The 24663-nt window shown below is 47.1% G+C and overlaps 1 protein-coding gene across 1 annotated transcript in view; it reads left to right on the top strand.

Moving 5' to 3' along the window:
• Positions 1-24663, top strand: part of FGF18 (fibroblast growth factor 18) — a 71780-nt gene that overhangs the window by 16305 nt on the left and 30812 nt on the right. The window contains 1 exon segment of the mRNA XM_005503586.4: positions 11485-11665. Coding sequence (XP_005503643.2) covers positions 11485-11665 — 181 coding nt within the window.

Here is a 24663-nt window from a genome sequence, read left to right as displayed (position 1 = left end):
AAGCCACATTTCACATGGGGTCAGTGCTTGGGAGCCATGATCCAAGAGACAGTTGTTAGCCACATCTCTATTTTCTTTGCAAGTTCAATAGAAAAAGGTGTATTGGAAATCCTGCCCGGAACCCGTGTGCGCTGCTCGGCAGTTGCCATGTTTTACCCTAGAGGGAGTTGCTTTTCTGCGCTGGGAGCAGGATCTGTGTGTTCCTTGGATGATGTCAGGGGATCGGGACAAAAGGAGCTACCAGGGGAAACATCACATCACTGCTGTGGTGCTGCCACTGCATATGTTTGGTTTTTTTATGGGGAGACTGGTCTCTGGTGATCCTCTGTCTCCTTCTCATGGTTGTGTTTTCCTGAGTATCACTCGGGTTTCCCACGTCTTGTGCTTTTGCCTCTGTTTTCATGGAGGTCCCAGCTGGGCTGGTGTTGCAGAAGAGCTGGAACTCTCACCTTGATGGGCCTGTGCCTTAAACCGGTGTTGTAAGTCCTAAGGGTGAATGACTCTGCCTTTCTCCGGGGTTTAGAAAACCCCTGACCTATTTCAGGGGAGTGGCCTAGGGGTTTCTACTCTATCCCGCTGCCGTGGCCAAACGCGTTTGCAGCATCCGCCCCAGGAGAAGTTGCTGCTGTTGGATGGAGGGAGAGAAAAGGTCAGGAGCGCTTTGAACCTGACACGTTTTCCAGTAATTGGGCTCAAGTCTCATTTGAAGAGATTACTGGTAAGTAATTTTAGTGGGGTGCCAGCAGCTTTTGTCCCAGGAGCACCTGCTGGTCTCCTCCACCACTGTGTATGAGACAGGGTGAGGAGGGGAGTACGATGGGGACAGCTCGGCTGGGATGATTTGGCATGTGGGGGGCAGCCCCCTCACCCTGTATCTCCCCTTCACGGAGCTCCATGTGCTTTGTGCAAAGGCTTTTCCATTGTTTTGGAGCAAGTTGTCCACTGCTGCTGGGTTTGCTCCAGAAGAAACCTCTGCATGGCTCACCATGCGGGTGATACATGCTCAGACATGGGTCAGTGCACTGCTGCCTTGTTGGGAACCAGGTTTGCTCCTCGTGTGATTTTACATTTTCCTCTCAAGGTTTTATTTCTTGAATGCCTGTTTCAAATGCTCAAAAATACTAATAGACAGCTACTTGCAACAGTTTGAATTGCTGAATGGTTTTAATTTGTGCATATCATGGCAGTTTATTTCAGCAGGAGTGCTTTCTCCGTAAATAAAATAAACTTTCTTATTTTTGCTTAAGACAGTGAAAGCAGTTGTAGCATGCCAGGCTCCCTGGATCCAGCTGCCGGCTTTATGGATCCATGATTTCTCAGAGGCTGGCTTGGACTGTTCCACAAAGCCTCGTTGCAGTTTTCTTTGCAGTGATACCAGTGCTGTGAGGAGGGACCGGGGCATGAAACTGCTTCTGAGCAGCCCTGTGGCCTGGTGCTGGCTGTGAGGAATGGGGACAGTGGCACAGAGCCAGGCAGAGGTCCTGGGTCATACATGGCCATGTGAAACCTGAAAGACATCGTCACCATTCAGCAGAGCATGTGGGGAATGAATGAATGAATATGGAAACTTTCCCCTGAACAGAGAGTGGGAGACATGGTGGGAAGAGTGAGAATCATTTTTGATTTTATTTTGTTGAACTTTTCTTGTTGAACGTGATAGTGTTGGAAATAACTGTGGCGAAGCGGCAGTGATGGGAACTTAGCTCTTCCCCGGCAAAACCATCTGGGGAGAAACCACGGTAGGAGATTTCAGCTGTAAAGGGGAGTGTTTTGGAAATCTTAGGCTTGTGAAAGCAGGGATTTTTGCAGATCAGGACTGTTGTAGTGTAACACATCCTTCTCTCCATGGGTTGTGTGTCTCAGGGTGGGTTTGACCTCCATGGTAGGACATGTCCAATATACGGGCAGGGAGGTCTTGGTCCTGGAGGAGGTGAGGGGCCTTCACCCTGACCCTGGATGGCTCTGCCAAGGTCTAAGGTGAGTGGCAGAGCTAAATAAACAGCTGGGGGATACCAGGCCAGCTTATTCCTATGTGCAGTAATAGATGGGAATGCTGCACATTTTGGAAGAACAGGTGCTGAACATTGGTACAGATTTGCAGCCCTGCAACCCTGTCTGTCTAACCTCTGTCTGGCCAATTGGACAGCCACAGCAGTAACGCTTGCAGCTTCTTGCAGCCCAGGCTGCACAGAGATGCCCCGTGGAAGCCTGAGGTGACCTCGTGAAACCAACTTGGAAACGTAATGTATTTCAGTAAGCAAGGGAGGAATCTGCATGCTGAGCTGTTTGTTTGGTTTTATTTTAATATCCTCTATTTTTCCCCCTACTTATATTTTTGAAACCGCTGTTCTAATTATTCTGGAATCATCACAGTATTTCCTATAAAGATAGTTTCAGTAAGATATGATTTCTTTTTAAATGGAAATGCTATGGGTCTTGTGAGACAAAATTGTAGCACTGAAGCAGAGCTCAACTGCTTTGCACCCACATAGGCCTCAGGTCTCTCTGCATCAATATCTCTTCCTGAGACAAAAATCATGTGGATAAATGTCAACTTTGAGACAAGATTACTGAGATCACCCTAAACTGGTATCACAGGTGTCCCACGAGCCCACAGAGCTGGACACTTTAAAGCTCTGTTGTGATCTTGTGTCCCAGTTTGGGAACCCTAGAAGGGAAAACCAGAGTTACTTGACATATGTGCATTTTGGCGTGTCCATCTGCTATGTGGAGCATCTCGGTTTCACCCTTGTGACTTCGGTCGGCTAGCGGTTGGAGCTGCAGAACTGAGCACCTGCAGATCCCTCTGGGGACATGAGGACTTGCAGCGACCCTTCAAAATCATCCTGGGGGGCACGAGGTGCCAACGCTGGAGTCGTCGCGGCTGCACAACATCGGGTGGCCTTGGTCAGACCTTCCTTCCAGCACTGACCTCTCTTGGAAGCAACGTTTTGCCCATTGCAGTGGAAGTCAGAAGGACCACCCAGTTCTGATAAGGGCACTTGAGAAAGGAAGGGGAAGATTGTGAAAAGAGGGGCAAAGGGGCACAAAGGGAAGAAAAAAAACCAACACACCCCACTGCTGAACAAAAATGAAGATCAAGACCGCTGTTAAACACACTGCCTGCGAGGGAGGTCTCCACCGTGCCTTTTCTAATCTAGAGCCAGCAAGGATTGTATTAACAGCTTCAACGCAATGGAACAAATTAATCCCTGATGTAATTGAAATCGGTGAGGTCTCACAATAGGTGAGTTTGACCCAGTGGGATAGAAATAGAACAAGTATTGGAATGAAGGAGTGAAATGAAGTCACACTGTTCAGACATTGGTATTTCATTCCTAGAAACAAAGGCCGGACAAATGCAGAGAATACATGGCTCTGCTGGGCATGGTTGAAAGCTGCTCAATAATATCAAGCTTTGAAGGGATATTTCTGTGTGGAGAGGAAGTATATAGCAGAGATATAACAAGCATTAAAAAGAAAGAAAGACAAAGAAAGAAAGGAAGAAAGAAAAAGCCCTGCTTGCTTGTTGCCTGATTGATAGCTGTGGTAAAATACTACCAACCCATAATTTTTAAAAAATAAATAATTAAAAAAAAAAAGATATATCATGACTGGAGAAAAATAAGTAGGAATAATAATTAAGTTCTGAATTGTATTTCTGGAGAATCGGAACTGCCAAGAGCTCATGGAGAGGTGGGCTCCCTCCTACAGGCTACTGAGCTGCTGTTGCCCATGGTAATTATATTAATAATGTGACTTGGGGGCTGCAGCCGGTGACCTGGTTCAGAATCCACGGGAACGGGCAGATGCAGGTGGAGATGTGGAGGACGGGGCTGTTGGAGCCTGTTTAGGAGCAACAACACTCTCGTGCTGGGCTTTGCATGGGCCTGCAGCACTGTCTGGACTGTCCCTTCCCCTGGTTGCACGTGAGCACAGCTGGGGTTTTCAAGTCATTAATCAAGGCTGAAACCCTGCTCTTCCCCAGACTGAACCATTTCCCAGGGTGGAGCAAGCTTAAAACGTCACCACCTCACATATGGTGCATTTTCACAGTTCTGGCTGAGGCTCACTCCATCATCAAATGGAGAAATTTGGTTTTCTCGAAGGTGGCATCATCTTTCTCTAGAAAATGGCCAAATAGTGACTGATGGGCCATAAAACATTCGTTTCCTCAGGCTCTCTCAGGCTGCAGTTTCTTGGCGCTCCCTGCTGTGGTTTCATCCCAGGCTCGGTAACACTGTCTGCCGTCCCGGGGCTGACGGACATGTTGCTTTCAGGGAGCGGGACAGCAGTGGTTCACGGCTTGGCAGGCCGGCGACATCTCGGGGAGATGCTGGGGGGGTTGGCTGAGCCATAGCCAGATTTCTCAGAGACTGCATGTTTCAAAGAGAAGGAAGGCCTGACGCTGCCCAAGGAGATTTAATGTATGGCTTTTCTGAATGTGGCAGGCAGCTCTCTGGAGGAAAAGAGACTCTGCTTGCTGAGCAGCTTCCGGATCCAAGTATGTGTCACCTCGCTGAGCTGTATGTCCCCTCTTCCAAGCCCCGGAAACTTCTTCTCTTTTGGTCTTGTTTAACATTTCTGAAATCCGAAGGGATGGGCAGGCTCGGCCCCCTCATCACCCCGTTTCCTTCTCCTTTCCAGCTCCATCCCTACATGCACTTCACTTAGAGCGCATTAAAAAACAAACAGCATTGAAATTCGTGTACCACAGAGACTTGAAAGCACTGAAGTCAAAGAAGTGAGGGTCTCAGTTTTGGAGCAGAGAGAGCTCTGGGTTTCTCTCCGTGATGGGCTGATGTCCCCTGCATGGGCCATGCCAGGGCAGAGCTCAGCACCTGCCCTCGGAGCAGGAGCTCTTTGGTGACAAGGGACCCGGAGGTCATCTGGTCCTTGGCTTTTGTCCTTTCCCAGCACAGTGAAATGGAGGTTGGGAGGAGAGCAGAAAGAGGAAATTGCAAGGGGGAAAAGTATTATTCAAGCTGAAGGATGGTGTTGGTACAAGAATAAACAGATGTGAACTGTATGTATGTATATGAGTTAGAAAATTAACGCAGAGAGTACTAGGGAGGTGAAAGATACTTCTAAGGAAATAGCCAAAAGATGGTTCATTATTCAATTTATGAATGGGGGATAGACTGGTGCAGCTCTTGTGGGGTGAGGTCTTTTGGCATCTGGGTTTTAAATAGGACATGCATGCTTGTCTGATGAATATTTTTTTCGCACCGAAAAAGAAAAAAAAAAAAGGCAAAAAGCATTTCAAGTGTAACCCTTTGTAAATTCCATTGGTGGAGTCTTTTGTGGAGTTTGGGAGTCTTGTGTCTTCTGAACAACCACTTCCATGGTGTTGCCTGTCCTCACAGTGCATCCTGGAGCACGCATGGTCATCGTCAGAGGTGACATCTCCTAAGACCAAGAGCACGACTTAGCTTTTTGGATATTTTTCAAGGAAAAAAATACTTTTTCTTGGATAGCAGGAGGAAATCACTTTGCAAAACAACACAGAAACAAAGGTCTAAGTTCTGTTATTTTGAAGGGTTTACTTACGTTTGTGCAAATCTGTGCCCTTTGCTCTGAGCTCCTGCTGGGTATTGCAGTATGGAGCTGCTTTGTTTTAGACTAAATTCCAAATGTGCTTCTAAGGCCCAAGAAGTGACAAGCTAAAGCAGTGCACATCCACTTTTGCCTTGTTTCGAACCGGGCTTTGTAACCTGAAAGTAACAATATCCTGGTGATGGATTGACTTTGCAGTTAAGAGGAGGAAAAAGCAGAAAATAAGGAGTGCATTGTGTTTCACTGTACGTTGAGGAAGGGGAGCTTGCAAATCCCGCTGTAATTGGCATAGAGGAATTCTGCCAAAGTCATGGGAGCAAAGTGGTTTGTTACTTGCCTTTGCAGACTTGAGAGAGATCTGTCTTGGATATCCTCTTGTTGACCTTATCGAGTTAACTTTCATGTGTTTAGAAGGTCATGGAGAAAATCATTAATATTAGATTGATTTGATGGCTGAAAGGTAGTAAGTATTTCCTGCTTATCAGATTGGGTTTGAAAGGACTTTGAATAGCTTGGTTTGTTTATCTTTTGCAATCGGTATGGCCCTTAGCGAGAGGGATTTTGTATTCCTAGCTCAGTTTGGGGAATGACATATGGTTTGCTCTCTGATGAGGCTTGGAGGCTCCATAGGATAAAAAACTAAAAATCAGGAAATTCTGAAGTCCAGCTCCCAGCTAACTTGGCCATGCTGTGGGTCTTGGACATCGCGTGCTGTAACGCTTTATGACACGAACAATAACAGATTAATATCCCATTTTACTGGAAAGCCCAAAATAGAAAATTCAAGCTATGTAGAGGCTGGTTGGATGGATGGAAAGGCAAATCCCATAAGCATGGCTTGGCACCGCGAGGGTTTAATTGACCTTGGTGGGGCTGTGGTTGCTTTCTGTTCAAAACAAGGCAGAGATGTGGCATGAGCCTGTGCAGGACTGACATCGCCCTGCTGCTGGCAGAGGCTCTTGCTGTTCTTGAATGTTTCTTGGCTTACTTAATGGTGAAACCTTGGGCTGCATCAGCAAAATGGTCTTTCCCTCGCCCTCCATCTGGGACTTAACAAATAGGAGAGTAATTCTTTAAGCTGAAGGATCATTGTAGAGCCATTTGAGATGAAATCCACTCATCGTTTGAGAATCATTTGGCAAAAAAGCACTTGAAGAATCTCCCAGTGTGGGCTGTCAGAAGACAGATGTCGTTTCTGGTTTCTGCGGCCCTTTGGAACAGAGGAAGGACTAAGCGTGCTTACCTTGAATGATTGAGCAAGTACAGCAGAGGGGAGGGACAGCTGCTTCATTTCAGGAGTAAGGCAATTCTGATGCATCTGTGGCTTGAGGTGGTGGTTGGTTTTGAAAGGAATGCAGTTTAATCCCTTTCGTAAGCTCCTGTATTGCCACCTGTATTTTTAGGATGTCTCTGTATATGTATATTGTTGCTGAAAGATGTTGTGATAAATAAATACTAAATAGTTGGGGAGCTGCTTGAAAAGAAAAAGAGGAAGAATAAAAATGAAACTGGATTTGATGCTCTGGATTTGTTGCCTCTTTTTTAATGACTGGGATTTTGCAGACTATAAACCAATGCCACTGAACGAGATGGAGTTATATGAAACCCACTATCCCGAGATGCTGAAGTTGTTCTGCACAGACAGCAGCCCACGGCAGTTCGATAGATTTGCAAAACAGACCACAATACAACCCCAAATCCCACCAAAACACTGGAGGAGACACGGTAGTGACAAAAATCCTTTTCCTGTCCCCGGAGAGTGTCCTACAGGGTGCATTCCTGCTCTGGAGCTAGAAGGTGCCAACAGCGGTCATTTCAGGGACCTGGACCCACAGTCTGTAGCCTCTCCTACCTACAACACAGATGTGTGGATGACCAGATTGAAAGGCTGAAAAAAAAGTAATCATTTTGTGTAGGATGTTTTTATTTCCAGTAATAACATATGAACAACAAAAAAAATTTGCTTCGGTGAACAGAAGTGAAAGCTTTTAAGTTTTCAGGCGGTACTTGAATCGCAGAATCACAGAATCCCAGAGTGTCAGGGACTGGAAGGGAGGTGGAAAGCTCATCCAGTGCAATCCCCCCATGGAGCAGGAACACCCAGATGAGGTTACACAGGAAGGTGTCCAGGCGGGTTGGAATGTCTGCACAGAAGGAGACTCCACAACCCCCTGGGCAGCCTGGGCCAGGCTCTGACACCCTCACCCCCAACAAGTTGCTTCTCCTCTTTCACTGGAACCTCCTGTGTTCCAGTTTGCACCCATTGCCCCTTGTCCTGTCACTGGTTGTCACCAGAAGAGCCTGGCTCCATCCTCCTGACACTCCCCCTTTCCATATTGATCCCCAGGAATGAGTCCCCCCTCAGTCTCCTCTTGTCCAGCTCCAGAGCCCCAGCTCCCTCAGCCTTTCCTCACACGGGAGATGCTCCACTCCCTGCAGCATCTTGGTGGCTGCGCTGGACTCTCTCCAGCAGTTCCCTGTCCTGCTGGAACTGAGGGGCCACAACTGGACACAATATTCCAGCTGTGGACTCACCAGGGCAGAGCAGAGGGGAAGAAGAAGACATCTCTGCATTTGTTTTTGTGTGGTCATGATTGTTACAGAAATGTGTTTGTGGATGGATGGACTTGGTTTCAGGTGACCTTCTTGAGTGAGTGTTGGCGATCAGTTACCGAAGGAGGTGTGTGTTACTAATTTTTTTGAGATTTATGAAAGAGAGCCTCTCTTATGGTATATATAAATGGACTTTCTTATCTCAGTAAAGTTAGCTGCTTGAGGGAGTATTCTCTTAGGGCAGGGGTACAGTGAGAATGGATTTCAGTGATGACCAAATAGGTTTTATCTCATGAAATCGACACTGCATGAAATTTTATTTCAGAATATTGATACTCTGTGCTGCGGGCCAGATGCAGCCCAGGCTGGCACAGCTAATTCACCTTGGCCACATTCCAGCAGATCATCCTGTTTCCACTGAGTGGTTAAGTGTGGACTTATCTTGAAGCAGGCGGCTGAATCCTGGTGGTTTCACTGCTGTGCTGGACCAGGGGATGGGGCAGGTGCAAGGAGAACTTGTGGCACGTTCCTCCTCCAGGATTTCTTCCCCTGGGTTAGAGCTGGCCCTGTTGCAGAAGTGATGGAGTCATAGATGCTCAGGCTGACTTTGTCAGGGCTCAGTGTCCCCTGCTGATCCCTGCATCAGGTGGCCACTGGGCTTGGACAAGCTGTTGGGATTGTGGGTGACAATGAGGAGGAGATGTCATCTCTCCGGCTCTTCTTGCGATGTCAGGAGAAACCTCGTTAGCTGATGTCGGGCAGAAGAACTGTGACAAACATGCGCAGGTGGGTTTGTGCCTGTTCAGAGCTGCCCACAGTGCAGGACGACACTGTGGGTGCTGGGGCCTCTGTCTGCGAGTGCTCCAGAGACAGTTAAGACAGACGATTAAAACGTGTTTTGGAAAACAGATTGCCTTTCCTATTTGAAGTTTCCAAGAAAGCAAAGCAACCTGCCCTTCCCCCAGCTCCAGATCCCACCTGTTTTGCTTTTTTTCCTAGAAAAATGTGAAATTCATTAACATGTGGCGAAAGCAATGTAACAACGTCATCTTGATTTAAAGTCTGTTTTAAATCTTAAAGTGATGGAGCCAGAATCCTAACTGCAAATAGCCAGCCAGGCAGACTGTCAATATTACTTGAACATCTCTATTTTTATTAGCTAAGCATCCTTTGCAACAATATCATTTGAAAAAAAAAAGGCAAGAAGAGATGTAGGAAGACAAAAAGAGCTGGATATTATTTCTGTTAAAAGCCAAGTCCTGTTTGCTGTGCTCTGAGATACAGCCACGGGAGAGGACGGTGAGCAGAGCCTGGCCCCGTGGTGGCCCCGGCTCCATCCGCATCCCACAGCCCCTCCTGCGCGGGCCGAGGCTCCTTCTCCTCTCGCATCCTCAGCTTTGGGTCATGGCTTCTTGCTGAACTGTTTTCTGAGGGTGGGGAATATTGCTACGATTAATTCTGTAATTCTTGTTTGTCGCTTGTGTTGGTGCCTTGAATGTCTGTTTAGACCCCGTGTTGCCCTGAACCTCCTTTGGTGCAGCCTGTGGGTTCAGCTCCTGCAACCTCCTGACTTTGATGGTAAAATAAGAGAGTGAAATTGATTTTTCTCCTATGGCTTGGGATCCAAACAGCGTAATCCCACCATTTAATAAGGGCAGCAAATGTGATCTTGCAACATCCCTGTGAACCTCATCGGTGTTGCCACTGTGCTGGATATCGTGTTTGTGTTTGGGTTGCTTAGTGAAGATCTGGTGCTAAGCAGCACTGCCTGCTCAAAGTTCTCCTCCTGCTGCTGATCCATGTGTCTGCTTGATAACTGGAAATGCTAAAAAGATCTTTTTGAGCTTTTGACTTTCAGGGAGTATTTGACTTAAGAGATATTTGCTAGTATGACAGAGGCAGGAGGCTGAAATGGGGCTGGTTTGCCTGTTGTGGCCACTTGCTTTTATGAATTTTAGCCTGGAATGGACCCGAACAAGCATTTATTTACCTTTTTTCATTTGTATTGACAGCTCCATCCCCACACCAATATATCAGAACACTGTTGCTTCCACACGAGCAAGACAAGCATGCCATAGTGTGAATGTGTCAGGAGTAGAAGCAGTAACTCTGCTAGGAGTAATTATTGTTCCTCTGCCAGCCCCAAACCTAGGCATCATTAAATTCCTACATGATGCTTATAGGCATAATTAAATTTCCATGTGATTCTCATTTTGTGGTGGATTTTGCCTCTTACATGCGAGTGATGCACAGCATTAGAGCTCACCAACAATCAGTAGAATTGGAATGGTCTTTGTCTTGGTCGAATTAGAAAATTACCTATTGTGTAGTAGTTTCCTGTATGTGCTACTCGATAATCTTTTGCTTTACACTTCCAAATAATTTATTGTCCTGCTCTCAGGGACAGATTCATGGAGCAATTTCTGGGCTTTCGTATTGTTTGGGTACAAGGTGCTTTTGGGTGCTTTCTGCCCAGCTTCCCTGTCTGGAGGGCATCTTGAGAACATCGTGGTTGTCAGATCCTCTGACCTTGGGCAAGGCGGGACCTGTTTCAATGTTTCTTGGGAACCACAAGGTAAGATAGGAAACAAGATCTCCGGAGAAGTGCAGATGAGTCAGAGAAAGTTTCTGATAATGTTTTAAGGCTGTAGTGAATTTAAGGTTAGTTTAATCTGTTGGCCAGAAGAAACAGATGAAGTGGCTTGAGGTCTTGCTGCTCCTCGTTATCTCTCCCAAAGCTCTGACCTGGTTGAGGCTAACAGAGACCCATCCTTAGATAGTCACCAATGAGCTGGCTTCACATAAAAGCAAAGCTGGCAATAAAGTTGGGCTGAAGAAGGGCCATGTACAAATGGTGCTTTTATCTTAGTAGATTTTATGCCTGTGCATAGCTAGCTAGAGTCCAGTCTGCTAACATCAGCATAAATAGGTTTTTCCCTTGGCTTCTTCCCTGCAGTTAATCTGGGCAACAAACGCCACTGCTGAAAGTGAAATACAAGTTCTGTGAAATCAAGTCGTCCATCCCCTTTCTCCCCTACGTGTCTGCGTAACCTGGTAGAGACTCTGAATATGCAAAAGAGAGCCTAATTTATGGCCATCATGTCTGACCAGGATTAAATCAAAGCAGGACCAAGCAGAAGTTTTTACTCAACATCCCCCCACCCAGTTTGACTGTAAAAACCCAGGTTTGCTTTACTGTCGAGAGCCAGCTCTGGGTAGAATTACATGTTGAGTGCCTGATCCTGCAGCTGTTGGGTGAAGGACAGCCAAAGCCGAGTCCTCCTGCACCAGGTTGATGGGCGATGTTTCTGTCCAAGGCGCTTGTTTTGTTTCATGGGCTCCTCTGTTCTCTCTCCCCTCCCCATCTGCTCTCAGATGTTTGCTGCCGAGGAGAACGTAGATTTTCGGATACACGTGGAGAACCAGACGCGAGCAAGGGATGATGTGAGCAGAAAGCAACTTCGGCTCTATCAGCTTTACAGCAGGACAAGCGGGAAACACATCCAAGTGCTCGGCAGGAGGATCAGTGCCAAAGGAGAAGATGGAGATAAATATGGTAAGGATATTTACTGGGATCCCCCAGACTCCAAGTCAAAGGCTGTAATCCTGTGTGGTGGGCTGAGGACCTCTTGGGAGAAAAATAGGGAGACCAATAAAAAACAGGATAAAAGGAAAAAAAAAGCCTTTCCAGGTTAAGAACATGGGGTTTGTTGTGTTGGAGCAGGCTGTCAGCCTGACTCCCAGCTGCAAGCAGTTCCTGCGGGAGCATCATGCCCCATTTTATTAGCGTATGTTGGTGCTTGAAGAGAAAACTCTTTTTCTGCCCATCGGATGAGCTCACAGTGTATTGACTATAATTTGTAAACCATACCGAGATAGGTGACTGGGGATGGTCTTTCCCCATGAACTCTGGGCTTGAATTTGGGTGAATCCAGTGCTTTGATGAAAGACTCTAATCTTTCTAGGCAGGGGGGACATTCGGTTTGAGCTGAAATTAAGCAGACTTGGGAGCTTTATAGAGTCCCAGAGCTTAAGCTGAATCTTGAGGTATGTGGATCCTGCAGGAACGCAAATAATTGAAGTTCCCCTGGGCTAGCGGTGTGTTCGACTACTCTTAACATGATTTGCACACAAGCAGCATACTAGAAATGCTGCTAGTGGGCTGAACTACAAAAAGCTCTGTAATTCTGGTACATTTTGAGATGGTTGCAGCAGAGATACTTTTTCTCAAGTTGTTTGCTGGATTTGAGGGGCTGTTCAGAGAACTGATCCTTTGTGTTTTAGGGATGTACAGCCCCTGTGCATTCGTGCGTTGCTGCAGAAGTGTGTGCGTTGGGTAGTGTGCACGTTCACGTGAGGTTGATTTCAGGGGGAGCACTGGTGAGGTGGAGGTGGGATATGATGGTAGCAGATAGAAATCTGGACAGGGTTGTTCCCTCAGGGAGCTGCAGGCGGGATGAGGCACATGAGGGCGGCTCGTGCTGCTGCCAACGCAGCAGAGGAGCGGGGTGACTGTGCCACGGGAGGTGACAGCTCCAAAGCACCTGCCTGCTGTGAAATGAACCCCCATGGCTGCTGCATAGTCACCCGGTCTCTCAGAGAAAGCCCTGCCACAAGGTCTCATCAACCTTGTCCTTTGTCTTTCCCAAATTTCCAGATGAAACAGGAGTGGAAAGCGTCACTCGGCTGCTAATTATTGTGTCATTTTATTGTATTCATCCCCCTAAGGTTTGATATGTAAACCAGTCGCTGCGCTTGCTGCCACTTCCCAGGGAACACTCCTGCCCTCAGTGTCTGTCAGGTACTGTGATGGAGTTTTCCTCGCCATAAAAGAAGTGGCATTTACCGTGGGGTGCAGCAGGGAAGTGTGCCCGTGAGCAGCTGACAAGTGCTAATTTATGTGTCAAAACCCATCTTGTCCCCTTCATGCATATGCAATCGTGTCTGAACAACAAATCCTCGCACAGGAGTGTGCTCCTGACCGATGCCGATGCTGAACGGTTGTAGATTTCCTGTCTGGGGAGCTCCCTGGTGCCTGCGTCGCCACTCGCCGCCGAATCCTCTCCGCTCCCGGCTGCTGCCATCCTTCTGCAAGCCAAGGTGCTCCAGCTGTGGGGGCCACTTGCTGACACCCCTGCCTGCTCACCCCGCCGTGTCCTCGTAAAAAATCCTTGCTGCATCAGGCTGCAAAGCCTTCCCATCTCTGGCCATGCTGAAAGGTTATGGAAATCTGTTCATCATCTTGCTTGGCATGGGAACACTTAGAGCATGATAATCGGAGAGACAGTGAGGTGGGGCCTGGAGGTCCAGGATGTGACCACGCAGAGCTCCTGGCTGTGATAATGAAGGGGGGAGAGATGTCAGAGTTACTGAAGTGAGAACCATCTGTGTTACAGCCAAAACTGGATACAAAGGCAATGACACAGGATGCATTATGTGCTGGGAACCCCTCCCCCCTGAGGCATTATTATGGAGTAACCTTTGATCAAGACCAGAGAGAGGCTTAAACCAGGTCTGGGGATCTTAACAGTTGCAAACTTTTGATCCACATCTCCGTCTTGCTGGTCAGATCTGCCTCTGAAGGAGGATAGACACCCTTCCTCTCAGACAGCAGATGGCTGGTTTTCCTCCTGCCCTTTTCCTCTCCTTCCCTCTTTTACTGCTTCTACACCGGGTCAGTCAGAGCCTGGCTTAGCGCTGGGGAAAGCCCAGCTCATTCCTTGGCTGTGTCACCCTCGCAGATGTTGCAGTCTCCCACAGCTTCTCCGTTGGCTTAACCCTGTCCCACTGCCCAGGAAGATGATGGTGGCAGTACTGTGGGTCAATGTTCTAAGGATTACAGCCCAGGGAAGTCTTTGGGAGGATGAGTAAGAGCTGATGTCTGAGAAAGGATGCCCATGAGCTGGCTCCAGCCCTGAATTCTCCCAAGAACTCAGTCCCATTAAGAGAAGGCGAAGGGAGGCAAGGGCAAAGAGGATTCAGTCTTCATGCGGGCAGCTCAGTTGAGCTGTGGCCGTGGTCCATAGTGCCCATCACCAGCACTTAACACCAGTCACTTTTTTTTAAAACATTTTAACACCTTTGTCTCCTCTCATGCGTTCACAACTGGTTAAAGAACAGTGTCCAAGTGTAGAGATGATTTAGCTTCCAAATGGCTGGCTTGGGAGGGTTGCCCTGCCTTTGAAGGAAGGTTAGTTTTATTGCAAGGTTTTATTGACTTCTGTAAAACTTCTCACCTCTCGGTTGAAGAGAATGCCCAGAAAGGAGGGGAAGTGGCAAATCTCAGGCAGCCACCGTGAGCACAGCAAAAGGACCGACCGGCCCTCGCGCAGGGAGACAAGATCCCGTGGGATCAAGGGGAAAACCCCCTTGAATGTTTTATCCAGATCTGCAAATGCCATGTGCAAGGATGAATGCGTGCTCTGCAATGCATGGTTTTGCTGGCATAATAATTCCGGGATGTGATTTTTGGTTTATGTGTTCTTTGGGGGCAAGATCTGGCCCCATGTGTCAAATTATTAAATGGCAAATTAAGTCAGTTAATAGAATTAAATGAGTCGATGTAATCCTTTTAATCAGATGGATTTGATCCCTTCTCAGATGAATTAGAATCCATTAACAGATAAGTCAATTATTGGACTAAATTAAATCTAATAATAATGCCTGCTGCTCACAGCAACACTAATTAATCTAAATACACTTACCTATCTCTCAAGGTTTTTTTTTTTCTTTTTTAAGGCTTAATTGATGTTCCTAAAGTGCGCCGAGATCTTTAGATAACAGATGATCTATGTGAGCAAAATATTATCTCTTAACAGTCTATAAACTAATTAAAACCCTGATCTATTTACAGATTACATTTTTACTTTAATCTCTTCAACCTTTTCAGGAGGAGTTTGCACTGGCCTAGAAAAACAATATTCCTGCTATAAGCTTATTATTACTTTACAGGTTCCTAAGTGGTCCTTTCATTCAGAAAATAAAAGAAGGAAGGGGGAAAAAACAACCATTAAAGTGCTGACAAAAAAAAAAAAGGACCTGAAACCTTTATATTCTACCTCCGATAAATGGTACAGATAGGGAAGAGAGGGATCAGTGACCTGAAACCTTAGATCCTTTCATTTATTTTCATTTCACAAAAGGCAGAAGACATTCTATCCTGTTTGTTCACTGTCTTTGTATCCGGCACAGTTGGGGAGACAGAGCTCTCTTGGTTGGCTGAAGGCATTTTTTGCTTCATTTGTATTTCACAGCCATGTGACTTTGGTTTTAATTTGTCCCCGGCTGCTGCTGTCCTGTGGGCGATGAGAAGCAATAGCCATCAGGAGAGAGGCAAGGGGGTGTCAGGGGCCTTGGGGCTTGTCTGCTCTGTGGGGTAACTTGTGTGTGTGGTGAGTGCCGAGGTGTTGTGACCGCTGGGATGCAATATTTGTGGGTAGGTGATCAGTCAGTGTGTTCCAGGTTATCAGCTTGTGGTATATTGTCTGTTGACTTAGCCTAGCACAGTTTAAAAAAAATCTTGAGTCTGAGTCTTGAGGTGGTAAAACATCTGTCTTTTAAACCTTCTAGTTTGTAGCTTGGTTTGAGGACACCCCGCAGCACACAGGTATGACTTTTCTTCTCAGCGTTCGTATCTCAGCATCACCCCTACCAGCTTCTCAGCCACCCGGAGGGATGGACCGCCAGCCGGTGAAATCCTCTCAAAGACTCTCTCTGAGTTCGGTGGGGTTTAACTCAGGAGATGCTCCAGAGACAGGAGGTTTGGGGAGGCTCACAAAGCCTGGATTTAACCACTCTGGGCTCACAGGCAGAGCAAGGAGGGAAGCAAATCCAAGAGGTGTGCAGGCGTGATGCCAGTCATTACCTCCATGTGTGGTGAGCGTTGCTGGTACAAGACATCACACCCTATACAGATGCGCTTTTTTGGGTGGTGCGGAGAAAGCGAAGAGCTTGGGGAGATAGGGTGTCTCCTCCTGGGGCCACCCCAGGCTGGGTGATGTGCTCCACAGCTTGCAGTCCCACCTTCTGCTCCAGCTGGAGCTTCCCAGAGATGCCAGTGGACAAGCCCATGGAGAGCACATTACAGCTGTCTAGACATCGTTTGTGGTAGAAGTGGGCTCTGTTCCATGAGGAGGTGTAATATGTGTGGAAAATATTATTATAGCAAAATAGCCTCCTTTAACTGACTCTAAATTTTGCAGGATTCCTTCCTAGGTTTGGGTAATCCTGTGCTCTGCAGAATTAATGAGCTGACATAGCACTTCTTGGGGTTTGGCAGCCTGACAGCTGATTTAGAACTCCCTAAACTCATTTCACTAATGGCTCCCATTTGTTCTATCTCAAAGCCTGGAAACAAATGCAAAATACCAGTGCCATTGTCCCATCTTTAGCAAGTCAATTCTTTCCCCTTGTATTTCTGGCACCTTAACAGCAAGCTGCCTTGGGAAAGCTGATTAACCCTTTCCCTTCCTAGAATGGTTAAAATCAATTTTGATCCCTCTCCTGGGAAGCCTAGGAAGAAAAAACTAAACTCATTGTGGCTGGAAGGCTCAGAATTAACCTGCAAGAAATACGGGAGCTGTAGCCCAAAGAGCGGTTGGGGTTAGTTAAATACAGCTGTATTTCCACAGGCTGGATGTTCAGAAACCTGCTTTTCTTCCCAGGAAGCAGGTATGTGCGCAGGGGCTGTCCGTCCTGGCACAGCTCATGCATGGCCTGCGATTTGCTTTGTAATTTATTCCGCTGAACCCTCAGGATGGCTGTTTCCTATTTAAACGCCATATCACTGCCTCCAGTCTCTTCCCATTACAGTTCTGACATGACAACAAGACAAATAATTTTTTTAAAAGACCTTTTATCTTCTAAACCATTTATTTTCACTTACTTAGCCCGGGGGCAGAGCTGACCTCAGCGGAGGGACGATCATTCACCGTGGCAGCTGTACAGTCAGATGGGTCCTGGGGACTGGCCTGAGCGGGAGAAACCTTCGCTGTCCAGCTGCTGTGTTGTGACTCTGCTTTTTTTTTCCCTTCTTGCCTAACATCCCATGATTGCTTTATTTTTAATTTTTTTTCCTTAAAGCGCCTCCCGTTTTCATCCGCAGCAGGGCACGGTGAAGTTTCCTCGGCAAGGAGGAGCCCTGCGGCCCAGCCGCGTCACCACGCGCGGGGCAGCCGGAGCTCCCGGGAGCAGCAGGGCCTGGGCTGCCCTCGCCTTCCGGCCGGCTCGGGAAGGTTCACCTGCCATTTGAAATGCTCCGTAAGCATCTCATATGAACCATCTGTACACCTAAGACATTTTTGTTTTTTATTCTGCTGTATTCCGTGCCCGTGCCAGGCTAGGGGAAAGCTCTGCTTAAGGCAGGATGAGAAGTTTGGGAAGAATAATCCGAGTGGTTTGGTTTTTGATTTGTGACAAACCTATTTCAAACAACGCATTTGTTGGCAATTTCCTTTGCTTTTGGTTTTGATACCTGCTACCCCAAACTGCACTATGGCCAGCTTCACACCTGACATCCAGCTCGTTCTGCAGCAGTCCTTCTTTTGAAACCTCTTAGTAACAGCAGAGGCTGTTTGTTTTTCCTCTGACACTGCAGTGATTTTTGACTTCCCTACTTCTGGAGCTAAACATAGCTTAAAGACCCTTGACTTTCATGGAAAAAGAAAATTAAAAAATCACCTTTTAGCTCTGTGTCCAAACTTCAGGTCTCCATAATCACTGATGAGGGTTTGGAAAACATAGGCCCGTCTGTCAGTAAATATTAGGGACCCAGAAATAATGAAGAGGAGTAATTTAGAGGTCTGCTGATAATTTGTCATTTTTAATTTCTGTGTGGGGTGGAAAGTGAGCTACAAAGTGAAAAATCTTTATTTTCATGCAAGTCATAAAAGGGTTTTTGTTAACAGTTTGTGTGTGCTGTGACTTAAGTGTTCCCATTAGAAATGCAGAATAGGAAATAGGATCCCATCTGTGAGCAATTTAAGAGGAAGTGAGACAATGGAGTCGATTGCTGCTTCAGTTTAGATAATCAATACAAATATTATTAGTATAGTGATTTATCTTGTGAGACACTTTATGAAAATGTGAATGCCAGACCCTGAAGACAGGTCAATATGATACTATCTGTTCCTGCCTTGCTGCGATGATGATTTTTTTTCCCATGAAGCTCAAGCAGCTGCTTTACTAAATGTTCTCTCCTGGCTGTGATGAAATGATGCGGAAACAAAATCGGGGCTTCCCTTTCCCCTCTGTGGCTCTGGAAACACACTGTGCATATTAGTACAAAGATTATTTTTATCTGAAATTGATACTTGGGGGCTACTGGGTGGACAGTGGGAGATGATCTTTAAGGTCCCTTCCAACCCAAACTGTTCCATGATTCTGTGATGAAGTTCCGGAAGAAGTTTGCATTAATTTTAAACATATTTCTAGGCCATGAGTTATTCCGTGCACAAATGCTGAGAGAGCTCCTTTGAGTTTATTGCAGTTGTTTTATGTTACTGTCTGTTATCAAGCCTTGTATTGTGGTATCTGAGGTTTTCCCATATCTAAGCATTTGGACGGTGATGAATTCAAGTCAGTTGTTGGGATGCAGTCAGAAGAACCCTGCGAATAGGCTAGTCTACATTTCTGAAAGGGCTTTTTACTTTGAGAGGGAGGAAGGAAAACGTCATCATACAATTGTCCCATAAATTTTGGCTTTGGTGTACGTTACCATGCATGTTGTCAACTGGCCACTGAGATTTGTCCTTCATAAGAAACATTTGGAGGAAATGAAAAATGTCAGTAACCCTATTAAGAATGTGCTTAGATTGGGTGGTGGGACACTGAGGCTGGAGGGAAGGAACTTTGCTCCTCACGTATAACAAAGTGGCACAAATTTCATCCTCTTAATGTGTCCTTCCCTCATCTCCAAACCAAGGGTTGCACCATTCCCTCACCTCATGGGCGTGCAGCCAGGATAAAAGCGTTGCAGATGGAGAGGTGCTAAACAGACAGTGGTAACAGAGACCACATCGGTAGCCTGGTTAGAAGCAGTTATTTGTTTTTAGATGCTGTGAGACCATTCCTGTTTTCACATTGGGGTTTCCTCAAGTAAGATGTTAGACTTTATAAAAAATAAGGCACTTCAATTGCTCAGATTTCACCCCGGCTCTTTTAAAAACCAGATAGTCAGGAATTTCCGCAGCTGCGAGGTGGAGCACAGCGAACATTCACAGCATCAGGAGCATTGCGTGGCCGTCTGGAAGAGGAGGGAAGAGCCCCGTCCCCTGCAAAACTGCACCGAGCCTCAGCCTTGGTGGAAAGGTGAAAGATAATAAAGCTCCAAAGAGGCGAAATTGCTGATGCATGATGCTTGGAAATCTGGAAGAGTCCAAAAAGGGAGCTGAAAATACCCCCAAAAAATGACTATCTGTGGCTTGAACGAAATAGTGTCCGATCAGCATTCAGAAACCGCTGAATTCAGGCTCTTCCAATACTGGCATTTTCCAGACTGCCTGCCAGTCGGATGCAGAGGAGAACATGTGTAGAGTGTCTGCGGTCTCGGCGCTCACAAGGGGAAGGCAAACTGGAAGTAAAGGGAGCGAGAAGGCCCAGTAGAAAAACCCTGTTTTTTCTTACTGTGAGGAAGAGGGGGTGTACTGGTGTTAGAGGGCAATGGTTGCGTGGCTGCAGTCTGTGAGCATCCCTTTTAATGAGCTGTACCAGCAATAAATAGCGCACACTTTGGTCCCCGATGAGTTTTAAGTATTTTCTGCATGCTCGTAACAGACTATTCAATGCTTTTATGCTGATGGAGAAGCTGAGACCTTCTAAATGTCTCCTGAGCTTTGTGTCCCTTCTTCTGCTGTGGTCACTTTGGGGATGTCCCTGTCCTTTGCTGGTGCTGCCTGGAGTGGTTCAGCTTGAAGAATCACCAGGTGGTGCTCAGATTCATTTTGCCCTGAGATCTGAAAGGAGTGCCTGTAAGGCCTTCTCCTCTACATTTGCAGCTGCCAAAAAGGATGCCTTTCTTCCCAAAGCAATGAGAAAAAAAATCCTGCCATCTGCCGTGACCCCACCACCTTCTAGCTGTAATGAGTTTTGGATCTTCTCCAACAAGCGGTTTCCCAGCAATCGCAACTAGATGGCGGCTGTGCCAGCTGGAAGGATTCGGCCCTAGGTAGCACAGGAGAGTAGTCCTTGTTCTCTGACACTGCTCGGCTGCTTCTATTCCTCATCCAAGAGCTGGGCTGGAGGAGAAGCAGCAGATGTTGTGCCCAAGCAGTGCGATTGTGATGCAAGCCATTGGCGTTTGAGCATATGGTAGATGACACATACTTGGGATCCTGGCTTCAGGTTGGCGCGGCTGGTGTTGTTTGGTTTACACCTGGTGTTCTCAGGTGCTTTTGGAAGGACAAAGCAGGAGAGGATGTGGGTGGCTGGATGTGAGAGAGGAGCTCCAGCAGCAGGAGACATCACCCACAGCCACTGGGAGCCCGTGAAGTCCTCCAAGCAGCAGCAGGAATGGCTAAGGAAAGGATGGCACGTAAACACCAGATAAATCTAAAAACAGAGTGTCCCAATGGCCTCAGCACTTGGCCACAGGCAGTCATGAGGCTCGCAGTGAGTTCATGTCCCTTGTGTGGTTTGGTTGTGAGGGGTGTCCTCGCCACAAAACCCGTTTCTGCTTGGCGATTTTTGCAGGGCTGAGCGCTGGAGCAGCCCAGGGGGGCTTTGGGTTTGTGGTTTCAAATCGCACATTGTGTTGAGGCAGAAAGTGAGCTCCTCAGCTGCAGAAAGCTGATCGTGTCCTGTTGGGATCAGTGATGTTGTCTCAGATTCCAGCAGCAAAGGAGCTTTGCCTGAAGGTAATTTCAGTATAAATCCCAAATAACTTTTCTGCTGGTTGCACGGAGGGATGGCAGGGCTGGATCTCTCTTACAACAGGGGCCTGATTATCCTCTTTTCTGCACTCACGAAACTCCACCGACTTCAGCAGAGCCATTGCTGGAGCTCCTGTGTGAGACTGAAAGGAGATTAAGTGCCCAGCAGTGCCTCCCATTCCTCCTGTGTCTTGCACCTTTGTTCAGACCTTGCATTTCAAACCATTTTAGCTGGTGGGAGGCAAATCAAAGCTGTTAGCTTTTAGCCGGTGACAATGGCGGGGTGCTGCGTGGTGTGCCCAGCCCCTTGTCTTTGTGCGAGTTTTGCTCAGTGGTGATTCTTGCCTTTATTTCATTTGCTTCTGCATCTGCATTTGTAACTGCTTTTTTCAAGTTAAGTTTCTGACTGGTGACTCATTAGGAGTAAATAGGCAAAAGGATATTGACTTTACACCTACTAATTTGGGGGTGCTAACAAGCAAATGTAAGAGCTGTATAGTCACGGGTAAATTGTTCCACCTGGGAGGACTGGAGGAGGGGGGAAAAAATACTGCGCTGTTGTTTTTCTCTGCTAGATTTGCTTGTTCTTGCTACCATAATGACTTTGGGTGAACGTTTGAATGTCACCATTGCTGTAACCTGTTTTGAGCTTCGCCAGGATTTTCTAGCGCCGGAACTATTAGACCTATGTGGGCAGGAGAAGAAGCTAAGATCCTAATTAGAAGATGCTCAATATGTTTGCTCAGAAATGAGGTGCCTTTTCTGGCGGCTGCGGAACAAACCCTTCTTCCTGCAGCATATGTGAGTGCCGGGCAGCGATGAGTCAGGATGTGCCTCGGTGCCGACGTGTGGCTGCGCTCGGGGAGGGAGTTAGGACGTATAGTAGCTTTAATATAGCTAGTATAGCTACTGACAGCAGCAAATGTGGCTGGTGTGGGATGCCCATTAGGTAAATGTGAATTGGTGTGGCTCTGTGGACTGTGGCTGCAGGGATAGGATCATAGAACCATAGAATGGTTTGGGTTGGAAAGGACCTTCCCAGCTCCCCCAGTGCCCCCCCTGCCATGAGCAGGGACATCTTCCCCAGCTCAGGTTGCTCAGAGCCCCGTCCAGCCTGGCCTGGGATGTCTCCAGGGATGGTTCATCCACCACCTCTCTGGCCAACCTGGGCCAGGCTCTCACCACCCTCAGGGCCAACAATTCTTTCCTCATGTCCAGCCTGAATCTCACTCCTTTAGTTTTAAACCATCACCCCTTGTCCTGTCACAACAGGCCCTGCTAAAAAAGTCTGTCCCCGTCTTTCTTATGGGCCCCTTTTAAGTCCGGAAAGGCTGCACTAAGGTCTCCCCAGAGCTTCTCTTCTCCAGGGTGAACACCCCAACTCTCTGAGCCTGTCCCCGCAGGAGATGGCAGAGCCCATGGTCATGGCCATGGGCAGCTCACTCCTCTAAGCTTCTGTACTCACTTTCGCTGATGCTGGGGCCCATGTCGGCTGCAGATACGTCTGTCCCTCTGCAGCCGCCTCTCTGACAGGCTGACCGTGCGCCCTTAGGTGTGCTTAAATTGAGACAGGGATGTTGGCTTTCTCAGGGAGAGCAACCAGTAGCAGAGGAGCTGGAGCACAGAGCGATGGTCTCTAGCCCTGATGGTCCTGCTCTGGATGACCTCTGGAGAGCCTCCCCAGCCTAATTTACTTTGTGCTTTGGTGAGTGTCTTTCAACAGTGTTTGTCAACAGAACTGGCAGATAAAGTCATCAATGATCTGTTGCTTTGAGGGCAGAGGTTCTCCTTTGGATGCATTCACTGGGACCCTTAGGAAGTGTCTTTTTGTGGTTTATCCCTCCCTTTTCTCCTTGTGATTTTTGTATTGAGATTTTTAAGAATTTAAATTTTTAAAAAATTGGGTGTAGGCAAAGTTTTCCATTCTACCACTTAGGTTCTTCTGTCCTTTCCTGTAGCTTGAGGTGACACACTTATATCTGTAAAGATGATACCATCTGCACAAAGGTATGTGAACTGTAGTTCATCTTGTAAGGTGAGTGGAAGGAAGGAGTTCCCAGCCCTGCTATATCTGATGTCAGGCTCCTTTTCACCAGCTCCTGCTCTGCGGCTGTGACTTCAGCCTCCTCCTCAGTGCCTGACCTGGCTGCAGCCAATATCTGTCTCTCAACAGGAGGAATCTGAGGAAACACAGCAAACTTCAGCTCCTGGGGCTAAATTGTCGTGCTCTCTAACAGCAAACTGTGTTGAACTAATTGACAACCAGCTTTAAATGTACCCCGATCAAGCAAATGCCTTGATTTATTTTTTCCTCTCTTAGCGAGTGTTAAGCGGCTTTCAGCTTGGTTTCCTTCCCAAGAACTGGATAACTCATCTATTGTTTAGTAAAACTGATGGGCAGTTTTGACCTCTATACAATCCTTTCAGTATGTTGAGGGAGGAAGGAGTTTCTTATACTCCTATGAATGTTTGACCACTTAAAAAAAAGCAAAACAAAAAAAGCCCAACCCAAACCCACACACAACAAAAGATGATCCATTTTCTCTGGGTGTCTTTGAAAGAAGCTTAGTTTAGAGACAGACTGGAGAGAAAGGCTATTGATTTTGTTTGACCTCCAAACAGACTGCGGTCAGTATATTTTCCCTGTTGGAAGCGGTTCAGGGCTCTGAATTTCCGTGTCAGCGTTTGTATTCTGAAGTGCACTGGAGATTTTGCTGCTGCTTCAATAAATAGCAAGCTGTAGGGAAAGGTAATGCTGGCATATATGTATTTCCCTCTGGATCTGCCCTTCTTTTCTTTTTCTTTCCTATATAACTTGGTCATATTGCTGATTAAGCATTTACAAATCCTTTTCACTGAGTGTCGGGGAGGTTAGTGGCTTAAGCTGGGACTACAAGCAGCAATTTTGTAATCCCTGTCTTGCTTTTTCCAGTGCTGAGCCAGGTCCTCTTGCCTGCACCAGCAGCCATTGCTGTACCTGGCACGAGGAGAAAAACACCTTCTTGTACCTAGTAATAAACTCTCTAAAACATACCATCCCCTTTTCTACCCTGATTATTCTCAGCCTTTACATAGGAAAGCCTTCCTGATCTGCACTTAGGTCTCCTGCAGTGAGATGGAGCGTTGTTTTCGGTGACTCCCATAGTGCTGGAGATGCAGTTACTGCTCTGCTTAGTACAGGTTTTTGTGGTTTTGTAGCTGTTCATGCGAAATGGCTTATGACAGCTGATGTGCCCTTTCTCAGACAATTGCCTGTCAAGGCGTAGGACGTGTTGATTGTCAGGTTTCTAAATGAGCTTCTCAGAGTTTCTTTGAGGTGAGTACCTCCATGCTGAGGTGCTGACTGCATTATCTCCTCCTAATCGTACAATAATGCCTCACACGGTGTGGTTTCGGTTTGTATGCTTCTGCCGGCTTTGTGGCAAATTCAACACAGCAAGTTTGCGGCCGTCAGCACTTCAAAGGGCAGCCCGATAAACCTGCCATGGTGCAATCAAGGTGTAGGCAGAGGGTCGCTGATGTTGGGTACCAGCTGCTGGGCTCCCCTGGTGGCTTTGGCAGCTCGAGCTTTATTTCTAACCCACACGGACAGATGTTCCTCTTGGTCCTAATGCTGACCCATCTTTAGAGAAAGGGTTGGTCTTCATGACCACTGCTGGCATCACAGCTGCTTCCAGATGGGTTTTGG

This window comes from Columba livia, chromosome 14 (assembly GCF_036013475.1).
Source record: "Columba livia isolate bColLiv1 breed racing homer chromosome 14, bColLiv1.pat.W.v2, whole genome shotgun sequence".
NCBI lineage: Eukaryota > Metazoa > Chordata > Aves > Columbiformes > Columbidae > Columba > Columba livia.
This window is presented reverse-complemented; position numbering and strand designations above follow the sequence as displayed.